Source organism: Syzygium oleosum, unplaced genomic scaffold (genome assembly GCF_021117445.2).
Source record: "Syzygium oleosum isolate NSW1041296 unplaced genomic scaffold, Sole_v2.1 Sole_v2.13, whole genome shotgun sequence".
NCBI lineage: Eukaryota > Viridiplantae > Streptophyta > Magnoliopsida > Myrtales > Myrtaceae > Syzygium > Syzygium oleosum.
In genome coordinates, this window is record NW_026607497.1 from 8,088,824 (window position 1) to 8,107,648 (window position 18,825).

Genomic DNA, 18,825 nt, shown 5'->3' on the forward strand with positions numbered 1-18,825 from the left:
CCATCAATGAGTGTTTAGCGGATGCTGTTACCTGTGTATCAAGACATAACATGAATGGGTTTGTCACCCCCCCCCCCCCCCCCCATCGGCTTGAAGCGACATCAAACGCCAATCGAGGATCTCAAGCAAGATGCTGATTTCGTCGCAGTACATGCATGATGGTCAACCTGAATAGTTAACCTGAATAGTTAGATAAGACGAGACAATTATCAATAGAACATATCCGCAACTATGGAAAGTCATTCCAAGTGCGCATCGCGTATTGTATCCATCATTGATTTGTCATATAACACCGTGTTGGGAGCGGATTTTTTTCCCCTATAAGATCATGTTAGCAGTGAAACGAGTGACAATAACCATTCCAATTCCTCACAAGCACCGGACAGTGTCTGATTGGATGTGCTAGGGTCCACACTCAACATCTAATCTATAAGGCCCAAATTACAACGACAAGAATCATCCTGAAAAGAAAAAGGGGAAGAAGAGGAGTTAAGAAAGCTACTTTTTTTACTTACAAAAGGAACAACAAAACAAAAGGGAAAAAAGTGAGAAAAAAAATTGGAATATTAACCTTGGTGATTAGCATAATGGGAATGTGGGTGGGTGGGGAGGGAGGTGGAATTGAAGTGGAGCATGTGTGCACACTGCCCGGTGGGCTTTTGAAAGAGGAGGAAGGAAGGAGGGGGAAGAGGATCAATAAAACGGTCAAAGCCTTGGGAATCCCAAAAACTCTCTTTTGATTCACTGACCAATGTGGGGTGTCTGTGTGTGAAATACAAGGTAAAAAGGATGGGGACAGTCGTCTGTTCCTGTTTTTTAGGTTTGTTGCTGTTGTTGTTGAATGAGATGCATCTGCTGCATATGCCATGAGAGTCTGTGAATGAAAGTGGTGGTGTTGGGTGTCGGTCGCTCACCCTTTTGCTGTCAGTTTTTAACTGCGGCGACCAGTCCAGACCAAACCCAAACTTTGATTCTTTGAGAGTATGTGAGTGGGAGTTTGATTGTCTTGTCAGTTTTTACTGAGACGACCAACCAAAGGAAACCAAACCCTAACTCTTTACTCACCACTCCACCCCCCTTGCCCTTTCACTCTCTCTCTCTCTCTCTCTCTCTGACAGTTCCTCTAATGCCCCAATCACTTTTGGCAAGTAAAAACTCTCTCTCTCTCTCTCTCTCTCTCTCTCTCTCTCTCTCGCTCTCTCTCTCTCTCTCTATGAATTATATGGTACCGACGAATATGCACAAGCGTTGCGTATATGCGCAAGAAAGGCTTGTCGTAGGACTAAAAGATTCGAGTTTTATTGTTGGAACTCGAGAGAAAGATAGTAGAGTTACTAATTTTCGCATTCGTCGAAGGACAAAATATTTGTTAAAGTAAATAATCGATGATGTTGCCAGGGACATAAAAATCGGGATCTCTTGAACGTAGTAGGTTCTCTTCGTCTTGTATAATAACGTGTGTATATATTTTAGACAAATTATGTTCGCAAGTCTGGTAGAAGTCTTTTATTAAGCATATTTAATAAGAGAGAGGCTGATTTAAGATCAAGACATAGGGCCAGAAAAGTCAATACCATGAAAATTGAAATATTTCTGATGAATCTTTAGAGGATTGCCGAAAAAGTTTAATTTGATCTGTTGGAAAAGTCAAAGACGTAAGATTTGGTTTGTTGTCTTCATGATTTGTAGTTTATCTACTTTTTTTTCTTAATAATCTAGGGATATTGATTTTGACTTAGAGCAGTTTGCATATAATTAGGAGATATGACCTCCAATTCCTAAGGTGGAAATTCTTTAACGCCCTAACCAACTCCACCAACCATAGAAGTTGCGAATTATGAACAAATTCCACTTAAGATGAATAAATGTTGAGGCTACGATGAGCCTACTTGGAAATAGGTCTCCAATGAATTGAAATTTTTACATTTTTGTTAAATTACTTTTGGCCTTAAAAATAAGTCTTTGTCCCACTAAATTTCTCAAAAAACAAAATACAGCTAAGGAAAAAGTAAATATTGTCATTTTCATTTGCCCCACGAATTAATAAAACTAATTAAAAAAAATTGAATTGTGAAAATTTATAGTTGTTATAGACAACCTCGTATAATGTTAATTTTTATCATATGGACAATATATTAATAATTGATAGAATGATTGATCAAATTTTGCCTCCACTAGAACAACATTCTTAGGCTCTTTTTTTTTTATTCGAAAAACCTAGGTTTTTGTCTGTTTTCTGGAAAATATTTTCCTAAAAGTGATTTCTTGTATCGCTTGAAATAACTAGTCAATGAAAATATTTTCATTATTGACATCAATTTATGTCTAAACATTTTTGTGAACGATGAAAAAAAATTTCGTTGATTCATTTTTGCATAGATATAAACGATCATTTTCAGAAAAATATTATTTTCTTAATAATTCATTTTTTGCAAAACAAACGCAAGTTTAGTGTACCCTTGACGCCAAAAGTCGGATACATCAAGTTTGCTTGGTTCTATATGCATCATGTGTATCTTTGGTTTGGTTGTGCCTATCCCTATTTCACATAAATCATTGGCAAGCTACGAGGGAGAAGAACAAGGAAAACAAAAATAAAAGAAATTCCAACATGCCTTCTCATAGGGAATTGATCCGGAGAAGACCTGGAATTCCTGCAAATGTCGAAATGCATATATTTCAAGAATCTAAGGGGCAACCCTAAGAGTGTCTGGTGAAAGCATTCATGCATGCACCAGCTGATAAATCCCAATATATTTAATTTCTATACACAGCAGGAAAAACTGTAATTAATAGGGTTTTTAGTTGATTGCTGAGATCAACGCATCCTCAAAGGATGATATCATTCTAGGACCCATCTCAATGCACTGTCTTGTGTTGTCACTTCACTACTTTATTGGATTAAATGTCTTCTTTGGGATCCCGCAGTTTTTTTTTTTTGGTCAAAAGATCTCCCAGTTTCACCATGCATTAAAACGTTTTTTCGGGCTGTCCTAAAAAAAAACTGAATTTAGAAAAAAAGAAAAGCAATGATAGAGAAGGAAAAGGAGATGAAGAAACTTCACGATCAATTGGGTTTCAGCTAACAGAAGTAGGGGGGAGTTCATGAATGTGCAATTCCTCATGACGATTGCATTTTCCAGAGCAAACATGCATGAGCTATGATGCGTCGTGATCAGCCCTTGCACTTCATCGACGAATGCAACGTTTCAAAAAGGATGAGATGAGAAATTTTTCGCTGTTTTTCTAACTTTATGAGGCGAGGCAAATTGATTTTTGTGATTAGATGTTTGACAACGCTATATATGCGACTCCGGAAAATCAAAATGCGAAACCCTATCCGTAAGCTTCCCAAGCCTTCCGGCCTATTCTATTCTAGTTGTGGATTAGGCTATCTGGTCATGATGCACCCAAGAGGCAATGCTACCTTTATCGTATTAAGGAGGTAATAACGGAGGAAACTATGATTAATTATCTTTTATCATTATTGTTGAAACTGCAAATTATGATATCATTCACTCTACCTCTCTTCTTTCTTATCCAATTTCGATACATGAAGATGCCATATTTCCTCAGATTCTGTGAACTCAAGAGAGGAGACTGGAGTTCATGAATTCTACTGTATGGATTGCAGGTATCATCACTATGTGAGAGGGGACACAAATTAGTCACCTACTTCCCACCCACGAGATCCAATCAAACATGGTTGTTGCCAATCAGACTCAACTCGCTTTCCTTGATCCAATGCATTGTCCAATCCAATATAATGAATGAAGTAGATGGTAGTACCTTTCCTTGAGGCTGTACTGCAATGAATTTCGCAGGATTTTAAATGGGTCACCAGAGAATTTTTGACAAGCAGGTGGGATTATAAATTTCCCTAGAAACCCTAGTTTATACTTCTTTTTCTCTTCTGGGCTTGCACAACCCCCCAAGTCTAATCAGGATAATTAATCCAAAACGCGCTTATCTAATCGAACAGAATTCTCAGTCCTTGTCCAACTGTGTTACTTGACATAAAAGTATTCAGAAAAGAACAGCATTTACAAGGCGATGGTGGAGGCGACCTGCTAATGAAGGGATTCACCCGAGTGATGACCACCTAAGATTCCACACGAAACCGTCATTAAGAATTACGCAGGAGATAAAACGCGACAAAGGTGGAAACATAATGGTTAACTGTCTTATCTAAAGCCTAGGAAATATAGTTGTTATTGTAAACCCTAACTAGTAAAAAAGTCTACACCAAACAACTCTCTTTGCTAATCAAAAGGAGGGAGAGGACTGACCCAACTGTCAAAGTGAGGACAAAAGGGGTATGTGGGTATGGCTAAACTATAAGTTTAATCGGAGGTGAGCAGAGAATCTAAGGCTATTGTTAAGAAGGCAATATTATATGATTAATTCACGATTGAAGTAAGAATTTTCCTATGTGCCAAGGTGCCATTAAGTGTGGACAATTAAGTTGCCTTTCGGATCTTGTGTCACTCCATATTTATATTAGGAACGTCAGTTCTTGACCATCTCGCACTGATTGTATTTTTTTTTATGCATCACAATTATCAATTACCAAAATATTGTTCGGCACAAGTTAACATATCCCCAAATCTGAGATCCGATAAGACTCGGAGGGAGGACAACATCGTTAGTTATTTACTCTACACTGCGATTAAGGTCTTTATCTATTACTATCAAAAATATTTTTATGAATTAATCGAGTGTACAGATAGTCTCGCGAGTATATGAGATTAATATCTCGGTTTCGTGAATCTTACGGGACGACGAAATGTGTGGCACAAAAACAAGAGCACGAATCTAATATGATTAGGATGGTTGAGACCCCATGATCAACATTAGTTTAACAAAATTAATTTTTTCGACCAAGGATGGTTGAGACCCCATGATCAACATTAGTTTAACAAAATTAATTTTTTCGACCAAGGAAAAAAAAGACATTAATTTTTTACTCTCCTCCTCCTCCTCCTCCTCCTCCTCCCGTACCTTTGAACGGGGGAGAAGCTAAGGGAGGAAAACCAAGGGAAGGAATTCGATGACGTGGCGGGGTTTGACTGGTCAGACCGGTTAGCGGGAGCGCTTTCACTGCGCTCCTGCGAGTGCTGTTCCACGAGCCACTACTAAGGACCCCACCTTGTCTTGTCCCCCCAACCCCATTGGACGGTCCCCCGCACGCGCCGTCCGGTCGCGTGACGACCTCCAACAGCGTTTCCCGCCAGTCGGAAGGCCCCTCCTCCGAAATTACACCTCGTGCTCCCCGGTCAAACCTGCGGTCTTCCCCCTCGCCCTCGCCCTCGCCCTCGCCCCATAATAAGAAAACACACCCCCCCCCAAAAAAAAAAATCCGAAATTCGCATTTATTGATGTACCCAAATGAAGGGTCGGATCATCGAAGCGTCTTCAATTGGAACCGTAATTTTTTCATGAAGTAAAAACTATGTTTAATTTAAGAGAATTCGATTTCGTTGCGTACTGATGCGTGAGCAGTCTGTACGGTGAAAATCCTAAATATTTCTTTAATTAATTATTTAGTAAGCTCTCTCTCTCAGAAAAACAAAAATGCATCGAGTTATTCGCGGTGCGCTGCATCCGTCGCGTAAATCGGTATCCTAAAATTCCCTTACGGCATTTAATGCGTATCCCAGAAGTTCGCCGTCAGCGATAACCCTCTGAAATTACCGGGGCGCTCCCGACCCGATTCAAGCTGCCCCGATTTAGGGGCATCGGACGGGTCTCCACTTGATCGGACCGCGCGACCGGGTGCCGTTTGTTTACCTTATAAAGATAATGCAAAATCCGAGACATAAATTCGGTGTGGCATCATCCAAAACCAAGCACAAGCCACAATAGAGTGTGACTTGACTTCTTGCCGAGGAGGAGTGCACACAAGCACGCATCTCTCGCGCGCGCGCACCAACCACTCCAGTCACGACAATCGATTCCGTGCGCGCGGTGGAACTGATGGAGAAACCCATGCCCGACCTCTGAATTTTCGCCTCCGCGATCTCTCTTGTTTCGTCGCTGAATCCCCGCGCGCGCGCGAACCCATCTCCATCTCCATCTCCATCTCCCTCTCGTCGATGGTGGTTTCGCCGGGGAGTTGAAAGGAAGATCCTTTTTCGTGTTCTTTTCCCCCCAGTAGATGACTCGCTGCGCCGACGGGGAATGATGGACGACTCTCTCTCTAGCTTCCTGTGCCAGGAGAGCGAGGCCTGCTTGGACGATGGTGGGCCCGTGGAGGAAGACGAGGAGGCGTTCATTGACCCCAGCGATCGTGACGACGGCTCCGGCGACTGTTGTTTGGACGATGAGGAGTACCTGCAAATGCTGTTCGATAGGGAGACCGGTTCTGGGTTCAAGAGGGACGAGGGTGTTGATCCGGGGAAGCGGGTTTGGCCGGCTCGCTTCGAGGCGGTCTCGTGGATTCTCAAAGTCGGTTCTCGTCCAACCCCATCTGTCCATTTCGTTTGAAAAACTCCACGATTGATTGGGAATGTGTGGAGATGTAGGATTGAGACTGATTGGTTTTATGGCTCTTTTAATTTTTTTTGCTTTCTTGTTTGGTTGTTCGAATCCAGACTAGAGAAGCGTTTGGATTTCGCTTCCAGACGGCGTATCTGGCCATGACGTACTTCGATCGGTTCCTTTCTAGGCGGTGTATCGATGTAAGTCTAGTCTAGTGGAGTTCAAATTTATGGTGGTGACTTCTTTCAATGTCAATGATGACTGGAGCTTCATTAAAGGCACGATCGTTAAGGTGTTTGTGACAATGTTGTATGTTGTTGTTTGATGGTGTTGTAGAGTGAGAAATCATGGGCAATTAGATTGCTGTCCGTGGCATGCCTCTCTCTGGCCGCGAAGATGGAGGAGCTGAGTGTTCCGCTGCTGTCGGAGTACGAGACAGAGGATTACTACTTCCAAAGCAAGGTGATTCAGAGGATGGAGCTTCTGGTGCTGAACACATTGGAGTGGAGGATGGGCTCGATCACGCCTTTCGCGTACCTACATCACTTCGTGGCAAGATTTCCCAAGGAGCTTCCACAGAGCACGGTCGCGTCCAAAAGTGTCAATCTCATCTTGGGCATCATGAAAGGTAAGATCTTGAATGATTTTCGATATGTATCTGAAGAAAGTTGGATTGTCTTGTTGTTGCTGTTTGATTGGTGAATTGAAGTTTCTGTTCCATTGCAGAGATCAACCTGGTTGATCACAGGCCATCTTCTATAGCAGCCGCCGCCACATTGGCTGCGTTAGACGATTCATTAACAAGAAATGCACTGGAGTGTAAAATAAGCGGCAACTATTCTTTCCATCAAAGCCTGGACATTGTGAGTTGTGCTGAGAATATCAAGAAATCATTCATTATGTTCATTTTCTCTCATCAATCAAAGTAGCTTGTGCCATTCCTTTTGTCTTGAAAAGTTCCAACCTGTTGATGTCCTAGATTTTTTCTTTCACCCCTCCACAGGATGCTGTGTTCTCATGTTACATTCAAATGAGGAGTTTGGACAAGGAGATGCTTCCAATGGCCAAGTCTTTGTCCTGGCCAGAGCTAACCACCAGCCATTTGAGGCCACTAGACTTTTCTGAGATTTCTTCTGTTACTACTGCTATTAGCACCAAAAGGAGAAAGTCTCCATCCAATGATCACGATCAAGCTCCTGGTGCTCCGGATGATAAGCGGCGCTGCTAACGAATCGAAACCTTCGAGAGAGACGGGAGGAACTCGGAGTTGATCAACGGTCATCTCAGACGACACATCAAAAAAAGAATAACGAGAATAGAATATAATTTAGAAAGCATAAAGGGAGCATCAAAAGCAAGCTTTGGGGCTTCATCCGAAAGCTGATTTTTTTCATTTTAAGGGAAAGCCACACACAACATTGGGGGAAAAAGGTCCAGAATCTCCAGATAGAGGGGGTCTTGAAAGCTGCTTCTGAGTGGGGTCAATGCCTAATTTCGCTCGGGTCACCTTCATTGATTTTGATTTTTTTGATGATGTTTTTGCTTTCTCTTTATTCTGGCCTGACCTTTCCTGAATTCTTATTTATTTGTTTATTTATTTATTTTGGGGTCCTTAGAATAAGATGTCTAGAACAAGCAACCCTGGCTTTTGATTTGGGATTTGCTTTGTTGTTTGCTGCCCGTGTTTTTAGGTTTGATTTGATGCATCGAGTGTTGGAAGTTGGCCAACCAGCCAAAGAAAAGAGGGGAGAGAGAGAGAGAGAGAGAGAGAGGTGTAAGGAAAGAAAAGGGGAAGTGAATGTGATTGGGTTTGTTTGAATGTTTTGGGGATACCTTTCAACTGTAGGGGCCCTTTGTCCTCTTCCTGCGGAACTTGCCTGTTTTCAGGGGATCATGGTTCATCAAAGTCATTGTTTGTTGATTTGAAGGGTACTTCCCATGTTGATGGTACTTTTTGATTGGACTCATTCGTTGTTCAATATGTGGGGCTTTTCTCTACCCTTTGCTTTTACAAGAACTCTTGAAGAAAAGAGAGAGAGAAACAATCTCAAATGAAGAGAGAGAGAGAGACAGAGAGCTAGAGGGAGGTGGATTGAAAGATTTGAAGCTCTTCATCTTTGTCGAGTAGGAACTTCGCGATTTCTTTTCTACAGAGTCGGCCATTCTCTTATCTGTCGAGAAAACGATACGGCGCGCGATCATCCCGGGTGAAATCTCAAATCGCAAGAAGCAGGCTATCTCACTTGCTAGACAAAGAGAGAGAGAGTGGAATTCCCTTCCCCAGTCTAATCTAATTTCCACTTGAAGTGGTCTTGATACCTGATAAGTGCTCTAGGTTGGAAAATCGACCATTTAGTGTTTCCGAAACAGTAAACATAATTTCTAGCTAAGCAGTATTCTCTCGTTCAAAACAACTTGAGAGCATTACTAATCTTCATATGATCGGGAATGATGTCGTCGAGTTTCAGTAGATACGGGCCGAGCGAGCAACGCGTGCTCTAGGAATTTCTTACTCGTCTGATCTTTCACTAAATCGATAGGTCGGAGCAATACTTGAATCGTCTCGGTCGCTAGTTAATGCGTCACTGAGGCGGCAGTGGAAAGAAGGATGTTTTACTCGCTTTGGGAACTCAATTTCCTCCCTCGATAGGAGGTTTGGGAAGGGAGGATTAGGAAGGTCCTATGATATGCAAGTGATCGGGGTTCGACTCGGTCGTTCGCTAATTTTATGGCCATGGACAGACAAACCCCTTCCGCATGAAAATGTGCAATGCCCGTAACTGGCCATGAGGTAAGGGCTATCTCTAGTTTGCAATTTATTGGATTCTGCTGGTTCGAGACGCATCAATTTGCTTAGCGTGTGTTTGGTGCAGCTTTTGCACGGTTTCTAGAGTTGTGAATTACAACGCCGTTGGCCTTTAAAGCGGTTCGATGAAGAACTTCAGCCGCGGCTTTTTTCGAACGTAGCTCCAGTAATTTCGACAAAGCCGCTTCTAGAAATTTCGAGGTGTTGTAAATTTCAAATCTTTTAAGCGAGAGTTATCGCAATTTTTCTAGAAATTTGGAATAATAAATAATAACATTACCATGATGATTTTTTAGAAAATAAAAATGGAAAGCATAATAATTATGATAGAATAATTATAATGATTACATTAATATTGATCCCAATAAGTATAACAAATATTATTATTTCTATCAAATATTTATGTTAAAATTATGATTTTATTTGTAAGGACATATAGCTGTTATAGTCATCATTATAAGTTTACTCTAATAAATAGAAAAATAAGGCCATATTATTATTATTATTATTAGTCAAGGATAATGACATAAATGGTCCATGAACTTTTAATTTGTTCAATATGGTCTCTAAACTTTTAGTACATGTTTAATTTAGTCCATGAACAATACAAAAACGATCAGTGTTGTCCTTTCTTAATTCAAGTTCAAGGACAACATCGAACATTTTCATATAGTTTAGGTACTAAATTGAATTTGTACCAAAAGTCTAGAGACTACATTCAACAATTCAAAATTTTGGGGATCACATTGAACCAATCAAAAGTATAGCAAAAAACTATAATGATAAGGAAAAAAATACAATAATCTTAAGAGTATTTTTTTTTTCCGTCGTTCTGATAGCCACAATGATCTCGCAGCAGCATTTGCCAAGCGCATTAATCCATTATAGTCACAACACAACACGTCTAAAAGAAGTGTTGCAAAACGCATACCAAACAGGTTGTCATATTCAAAAATCGTTGTATGACGTCAGGCAGACTGTCCAACCAATTTGCATTGATGTACTAGAGCTCTAGCCAGTCATGGGGTGTAATGTTATTAGAGGATGCTGCTTATATTGTAACGACATAACTCTCGAAACAAAACTTAGAATAAATTTTCAATGTACAGACGAAAGCCCTAGATTGTCTATCTCTTCTACAATAATTAGGACGAAACGGGACACCCAAGATCAGGTAGATTTATACATTGCAAGATGGATACTTGATTGATGCAGTGGGCTATGAAATTCAGCAATGTTTGACTAGGGGCCACAAAAGGGGACAAGAACTGTGCAGTCAAAAGACTAAACTGGCAAGACCAAGTACTTTAGGTACTCCCCTGGCATTTTCACTCGTAACAACTAACCATCCCTTTCATTCACAGTTGGCAATTTGTACTAGGAGGGGATATGTAGCTTTGCACATATCTTAGCTACCCTCTCTGACTTTCAATCTTCCTAGGGGCTTGTCATCCATTGGTGTCTCTGCAACTGGTGATGCAGTGGTCATGTGGGAAGAACAATTGGAGGAGCTCCAGGAAATTTCTTCGACTGAGGATACATGTTGTCAATGTCAACAAGTTTCACTGAAAAGGGAGTACTATAGTTTTGTCATGAGTGAAGAAGTAAGCATCCACCCACTTACTACAGCAAGTACAGTTACAATTGCCGAATTTTCAGGATCCGAGTCTATCTGTTAATTTTTTTTAGGATGATGTTGACTGACATATATCGTCGGCAGCTAGTCATTTTATGGATTAGCCTAGACTTTCTCTGTGCTTTGACTGGTTGTGGAGAAGGAACCGGCTAAGAAAACTTCACAAGGAACAAGGCACTGTAGAAGCACGTTTCCCTTGACTAAAAACTACAAATCTGCTTGTCTTGTTTTTGTCCCTTCCCAACAGCCATTGGTGTCATGCATCTATCACCTTAAGCCTGTACAAAACGCATGTTTCAGCTTCACTTAATCATAAATACTTAAGACTTAGGCATTGCAAAACACTCCGAAGAGTCGAATTAGAGTTCTTTCCCATTGGAGAGATACAAGTTCAATTCCCTAGGTCCTTCCCAATGTCTGCAAACAATGCATTATGTTTGTGCTTTGTTATAGACAGAATGGTGCAATATCAAAGTGTTGATTGCTATGTCGTTCGACATAACTAAGTAACTCCTAACGAGAATACAACAGAATAGGATGATTCATATAGAGGGTCAAGTTCAGTCGCAAAAACTAAAAGTACAGTACAAAAAATACTGTCATTCATGAAAGTCAGAAATCGAATATCAAAACTCACAGTTATTCAGCAACTTGAGACCTAAATTCTGGTGGCTTTGGAAACTTTACAGTACCAAAAAGTGTCAGGTCCCACAAAGTTACAGATCGATGACCAGGAAAGGAAGAATGAACGCAAAAATAAAGGGATAAAAACTAAGGTCCTAGCTTTAGCCTGAAACTAATACCCAAATTCATTGTTGAAAAATTACGCAAGGTTAGATTCTTCTACCTACATTATCCTGATCCCACAGGGATCATTTTCAAAGCAGCTGCAATTGGCATGCCCAGAAACCCAAGTAAAATGCTGACAAACCACTGCTGCAAGCTCAGAGGATATGTGTTTGCAAATGTTCCCAGGAATTCGATGATTATGATTTGGAAGATGACAGTGCAAGTGAGCACGGCCACAAATACGTAATTTTTCAGTATTCCCTTGAACACGTTTATCTTCTCCATCTCCCTGGAGCTGATTTCATTGAAAACCTGTGATCAATGTAATGCATGTAGTGTAAGCCCACAGGATTGGAGAAGTCAAAAGCAACTGTTAAAGAATCATATACTAGCCCCATTCATGTCAATTAACACAATTTCCACCACCTGACTTCCCTAGCAAGAAACAGCTCAAACTACCATGTAATGAACAGCACACTTTTGAGTTCTTTATTATAGGCAAAAAAACAGCATGCCTAGTTCATGATGTGAGTCGACGACTTCTGGAGAAAATTCAGATGAATGCATCTCCCCTATGAAAGCTAATGCAATTTGTCATATTACAAAAAAAAAAAATTGATGAGCAAATGCCTAATTCCATAATTGTGTGAACATGCGAAACCATGGTTAATTATGACAACCGAGAGAAAAATTCACTGCAGCCACTTCTAGCATCTTCTTATTTTTTTTTTCCATTTTCCAGATACACTGGAGTCTCGACTCAAAGTCAGAAGTTTGGTAGTTGAATTAAAAGATCACTTATAATGCACTGTAAAAATAAAGTGAAAAAAAAAGCATGCTATTGTTGGAGCGTCAATTAGCTTGGCGACTTTAAAATTTACCTGGCAAAAGACAAACGAGTTAAAGATGATGGTGTTCAATATCAAGTTAGAGTCTGGACCCGTGAGATGGAAAGCTTCTTTTCCTTTCGTTTGAAGATACCATATGATGACAAATTGATACAAGGACTGCCCCAAGATATTCCTCCACATCACATTACTGATAAAATTCCCTTTCCTACCGACAGGTGGCCTCTTCATCAAGTCATCAGTAGGAGGTTCTGTTGCTAAAGCAAGGGCTCCCAGAGTGTCCATAATCATGTTGACCCACAGAAGCTGTACAGCAGTCAAGGGAGCACTCCCTACAGATACATTTTTCAATCATTAGCAAGTAGGATGAACAAAATCTCAGCATAAAAGTAAACAAAAAAAATACCTAGGAGATTGAGAATGTATCCAATTACCAGTTAAACATGCTGAGGAGAAGTTAACGATCAAGGCAACTACATTGACTGTCAGCTGAAACTGGACAAACTTCTGAATGTTTATATAGACCGAACGGCCCCATTTAGCCACTGTTGCAATTGTGGAGAAATTATCATCTAGAATGATCACATCAGCACTCTCCTTTGCAACCTGAGATTAGAAAAAAACTTTAAATACCAGAGCACTTGAGATATGTAGTAATAAGCATCATGACAAGATGATGACAACTGGCGACTGAGACTAGACTGGTCATCATTTTACTAGGACATTCAACAACAACATAATGAAGCTGAAGCCAGAGGGGTCTGAATACACTGTTTAAGGGTACATTGAGCCTCTGATTACAACATAAATAATACGAACTCTCCATCTTGCCTAGTGCAGGGAAATGAAATAAGTGTTGAAGTATTATCCCACAAGGTTTGACAACGGGTCCTAAATGCTCTTTATATTCATGTCGTCTCACTCCACCTAATAGCTTAAGCTTTTGGGTTGGACTCTCATACCAGCTCTGCTTAAATTTTTACATAAAAATTGAAAAAACATGTAGAAATGCAATCCTTCCTTACGGTAATAAGCATTCATCAGGTGTAAGAGTTTGTGACAAGATAGCGCAAAGCACAAATCCAATGGGGAAGAAAGAAAAGAATCAAGGATGCAGCAAAGAAAATTCCAGTTAAAAGATGATTCCTGAGGCTCTGATAGATAATTATGAGGAAGAACGAGTTCAATGGTGTCATAATACACACAAATAGACAAGACATGGAGCTCAAGAAGGCACGCTTCAAGGAGAAGGCTTCCAAACATTCAAGAGATCATAATGTACAAGTCAAGAAAAAAATAATTATTTTATAACCGCAAGATCATAAGCATTAAGAATTTCTTTCAGAAGCACACACAGAGAGGGTTAAACAAGCAAAGGTACCTCAGTTCCAGCAATGCCCATTGCCAGCCCGATATCCGCTTCATGAAGTGCCGGAGCATCATTAGTTCCATCACCTGTCACAGCAACCACTTCTCCAAAAGTATTCTTCAAGTGTTTCACAAGTTTATGCTTGTCCAATGGAGAAGATCGAGCCATCACCTGCAAAGCAATAGATATCAGAACAAAAATGCATTTTGTGATTCTTGTTGCGCGTCCATATTACCCCTCCTAATATCTACTGAATAATGAAGGTCAATATGCATATGCACCTGAATTTGAGGAATCAGCTCAAGCAGTTCTTCGTCACTTTTTTCACGGAACATTGGCCCCTCAATTGCTATACCATCATCAGTCAAGATCCCACACTCTCTAGCAATTGCCTTGGCTGTGTTTATGTTGTCTCCTGTGACCATACGGACAACAATTCCAGCAGACCTACAAATTGCAACAGACTCCTTGACTCCAGGACGAATGGGATCCTTGATACCGACAATTCCTATACAAGTGTATCCTTCGGTAGGAATAGCATTTTCTGGAGAGAATTCATTCCCAACCTCCATGTAAGCGAGGCATAGAGTTCGAAGAGCTTCGTTAGCAAATTGTTCAATTGTTTTTTTCAGATAGTTTACTGAAGAATCATCAAGGAGAACCACATCCCCATTTGCGTCTATGACTTTGTCACATGCAGCCAAAATAATTTCAGAAGCACCTTTACAATGAGCCCTGCAACCTCCTTCGGGGAGCTCTATTACCACCCCCATTCTCTTCTTCAAAGAATTGAAAGGTTCAACCTTTATAATTGTTGATTTTTCTCTTTCTTCGTGGAAACCTCCTCCAAGCTTCAGACCAAATTCCAAAATAGCTGTTTCGGTGGGTGTTCCCAGTATTTCATATTTTTTATCCTCGCAGTTTACAACTTCTCCCCCTGTATTAGTAAATATCGACTGAAGTAGGATTCCCCTTGCAGAGTTGGGAATTTCAGAGCAGAGACCGAGAGCTGCCTCAGGGCTACTGACTTCCTTAGTTTTCAGACAAATGCAAGCTTTCACGACAGTCATGTGGTTAGTAGTAAGTGTTCCAGTCTTGTCGCTGCATATTGTTGTGGAAGATCCCATTGTTTCACAAGCAGCAAGATGGCGGACAAGTGCCTTTTCATTCATCATTTTCTTCATTGCAAAAGCAAGGCTCAACGTCACTGCTAATGGCAACCCTTCAGGAACAGCAACCACAACAATTGTAACCGCAACTGCGAAGAACTCCAACAATTCCATTGCGTCATCCCCAGACCAGGACCAGTGTGATCCTTCTAGTAACTTTCGGCTAAACAATCCTTGGACTAACACAGAAAAGGTTATAACAGCAAAGAATAGGCCAATTTTACCGATGAGGGTGGCCACACCATTGAGTTTGACTTGCAGTGGGGTTTCATCATCTCCACCTTCACTTAGAGTGGCCATTAGTTTGCCCCACTGGGTTCTCATTCCAACAGTGGTCACAAGCATCTTGCATGAACCATCCTGAACTTTCGTTCCAGAGAGAAGAAAAGGATTACCAATGCCAACATGGATGGGTTCACTCTCTCCAGTTAAACTAGATTCATTTATCAAGAGGGAGTACCCAGTAATAAAAAGTCCATCAGCTGGCACTTGATCCCCAATGTTAAGATGGACAATATCGCCCGGAAGAAGATCATAAATAGATAGTTTTTGTCTATAACCGTTTCTGGTCACCTGAACTGCAATTTTTTTCTTCTCCGCATCCAAATCCTTAAACTGCAGAGATTGTTTATAATCACTCGTGGCAGTCACAAATACAACAAGCAGAATGCTAGCCACAATTCCAAGTCCATCGTGGGCACCCTTTGGCCAGCCTTCCATCATTATACCAACAATTAGAGAGACAAAGGCACAAACTGCGAGTATCATTAAAGTCATGTCTTGGAGAGCTTCCAAGACAAAGAACCAGAATCCACGGGTCGGGCTCTCCGTAAATTTATTAATTCCAAAGATCTCTTTCCTTCTGATGTATAAATCTCTAGAAGTAGAAATACCATTGTTAACTGATGTCCCGAGCTTGTCTACAATACCTTCAACTCCCCCATGACTTCTTAGTTTTTTCACATCGTGGCCCTCAATAATGGATCCCAATTCTTCTGCACAAATTTGAAATCCTGCAGCTTTGACATCTTCAGGTACTTTGTAATCACTCAGTCCTGCAGGCACCCAGGCATGACTAAACATGAGAAAAACGACAAAACAAAATAAGGAAAATAAAAGGATTTACTTTTACTGAAGGATCATCACCTTGGATGAACTGAAGCGCAGCCTGTGAAACTATGACAGCAACCCTAAAATTTCCCTGCAGCAATCAAAATGAAATTAGAAAAGAACATAAATGAAAATTAAGAGCAAAGAACACAAAAACCTCTTAACTGGTGCGACCACTCGCCTAATCTACTCAAGAACAGGTACCAAACAATATAGAGCCTTAACATTCCAAAGAGCAAGTCACTCAAGATAACAATAAATAGAGGCCAAATACATTCTCTGCATGAGTTTGCAAGTACGACCTCAAAGCATTCTTCGAAAAGTCTAATTGAATTTTGAACTACACATATGAAACATTCAACCAAACAGACTTTCTACTTGGAAAACAGCTCATCCAATTCCCTACGAGCATTTAAAAGGTTCCTTAAGTAGTTAGCTTTCAATGTATTATTGCCATCCCCACTTGTCTTCTCTCGTATAGTAATACACTAATTGAAGCGAGTGTCCTACTAGAATGTGTTGTTTGGTAGCTGGAACTCTTGCCGGTATCTATTTCAATTTTGGAAGTTATCCATAATCCCCTATTTCTCCAAGCTCCATTGCTCTGAGATGCAGCAAGAATGCAGGAATTTCAAAATCGATTAGGAGAGCTCCTCCTAGTATAAAGATAGAACGGGGATGAAAATATAACATTTAGATCAAGTTTAGATATTCACTACGTGCTTTCTTCTTATTTTTCTTCTTCTCTTCCATCTTTTCTCCAAATGAAGAACATGATTGAGAGCATAAGCCCGAAATTAAGTTAAGTCGAGAGATATAAAAGAAATTGACGGTTCTCTGAGATGAGGTGGAGTGAGATGGATCGGCTAATTCTTTGACAATTTCAATACATGTAGGAACTAGACAGAACATCCAAAAAGGAAATCTAGAACGCAGAGCGCTCGACCATATTTGATCTCGTGCTTTTAAGCTGAGAAAACTACAAGGCAGGGCAGGAAAGTTAAGACAAGCTCTCGATTGTCCGTTCATCAGCTAACTCATCGCTGGCTCACAAAGCCCATTTTCAAGATGAAGTCATATATCCCAGATTTAGCAATTGCACAGGCAAACGACGCAAGAACTGCATCGACCCGATTTAAGAAACCAAACCCACTTCTCTGTCTCTCTCTCTGGTCAGTGCAAGATCTCAAGGTTCCTCAACACAAAAAGGTTAAAAAAGGAAACCGAAACAGCGACAGACCGACCTTAAACGTGCGACGTATATCATCGGCTTCCGATCGCTTGTTCAGATTGGCCGTGAATCGGAACCTCCGTTTCGGGTTCTTCACCAGCCAGCACGCTCTTCTCCACCGCTGGAGCGCCTCGTCCGACGAGTTCTTCGCCTGCACTTCCCCGAAATTCTCCTTCAAGTAGCTGTCCATCATGTCTCCCGCACACCTCCTCACTCCTACTAATCAGCTAAAAAACGCAACTTTATGCACACGGAAGAAGCCCCGAGCCGACCCAATCTCAACCCGCGGAGAGCCAAAGCTTGGGAGGATCAAGCAAACGCGAGCAGATCCCGAGGTTTCTCCAGCACCCCCAAAATCGGATGCGCGGAGAAAACGTTTGTCAAAAGCTTCGATCTGATGATCAGTGAACCGCGCAGGAGACCAGGGCTGACCACGGAAGATTCAAAAAGACGAGGAAACAACCAAACAACGAAACGTGACTTCGATCCGATCAAAGGATTTGCTCGGGTCTTCTGACCCTGCAATTCCGACTTCCGCGGACTTTAATAGGAAGGCGAAGCGGTGAGCGGGGGTAGGTGTCGTGGGATCTAGCGAGAAACAACGGTGCGACTGCGGGGGAAGTGCAACGCCATTGACGCCGACGAAGCAGACGCAGCAGGAGGAGGAGGGGGAGGAAAACGAAGGTGGTCCGAAGCAACAGTTTCGACACGGCGTTGACGTTATAAACCGAAAGAGGAAGGTTCTTCGTAGTTGCGGATATTTTTGTCTGTCCCTTTCTTCAAGTAAAACGTTTAGTTGGAGCACAATTTTGAAATTCAAGGTCCCCACCACCACCCCCCAAATAAAAAATATTACATTGCCTCGTAAGATGTGAAATTTCGGGATATGTTATTGATGGGGTCATTGCCCACTTAAAGATGTAATTTCATATTTAGGTATTCCACAAAAGCCAGCAAAATCTAAAAATTTCGTTTATTTCGCGAAAAATGTGACGTGCTCTGAGGAATGTTACTTTTGTGTTTGGTTGAGACTTGAAAATGAACTGGAAAATATCTTTTGTCATTTGGTAATATAAATTTCATCTGATTTTCCAAAATAAATATATTCTATTTGGGCAATAGTAATTTATGTTTAAGTAGCCAAGGAAACCGACGCAGGTTCCGAGGTCTCGAGCTCGATCCCAACTCTTGGGCATAAGCACAGGCACTGATCTTGGGTTCGCCGAAACCGAGCTCGAGAACTCGATGCCCGTGCCCGACTTCCTAGCGCCGTGGCCCGGGTCTACAGAGGCTAGGTCTCGGGCACAGACTAGATGGAACCCGGGCCGGGGTGCTGAGGTCCCAAGCCCGGCCTTGATGGACCCGACCCCATTGCCAAGGGCCCGCA

At 41.3% G+C, this 18,825-nt stretch overlaps 2 protein-coding genes across 3 annotated transcripts; one reads left to right on the top strand and one right to left on the bottom strand.

The window, feature by feature from the left end:
• The first annotated feature begins 5,873 nt into the window (after positions 1-5,873).
• Positions 5,874-8,417, top strand: LOC115675862 (cyclin-D5-1-like). The gene is made up of 5 exons (XM_030598644.2): positions 5,874-6,447; positions 6,594-6,680; positions 6,817-7,108; positions 7,207-7,343; positions 7,484-8,417. The coding sequence occupies exons 1-5, from the start codon at positions 6,181-6,183 to the stop codon at positions 7,706-7,708; spliced, it is 1,008 nt and encodes a 335-aa protein (XP_030454504.1). The 5' UTR covers positions 5,874-6,180; the 3' UTR covers positions 7,709-8,417.
• A 2,048-nt stretch (positions 8,418-10,465) lies between these two features.
• On the bottom strand, positions 10,466-18,168 carry LOC115675764 (calcium-transporting ATPase 1-like). Of its 2 annotated transcripts, none has more exons than XM_030598525.2 (8): positions 17,452-18,168; positions 16,244-16,298; positions 14,210-16,152; positions 13,941-14,099; positions 12,994-13,165; positions 12,593-12,891; positions 11,770-12,023; positions 10,466-11,200 (listed from the first exon to the last, which is right to left on the bottom strand). In XM_030598525.2, the coding sequence occupies exons 1-7, from the start codon at positions 17,629-17,631 to the stop codon at positions 11,775-11,777; spliced, it is 3,057 nt and encodes a 1,018-aa protein (XP_030454385.1). In that variant the 5' UTR covers positions 17,632-18,168; the 3' UTR covers positions 10,466-11,200; positions 11,770-11,774. The 2 variants fall into 2 exon arrangements, with proteins under 2 accessions (XP_030454385.1, XP_056173425.1); XM_056317450.1 differs by having other exon boundaries at positions 11,774-12,023; positions 17,452-18,167.
• Between the last annotated feature and the right edge of the window lie 657 nt (positions 18,169-18,825).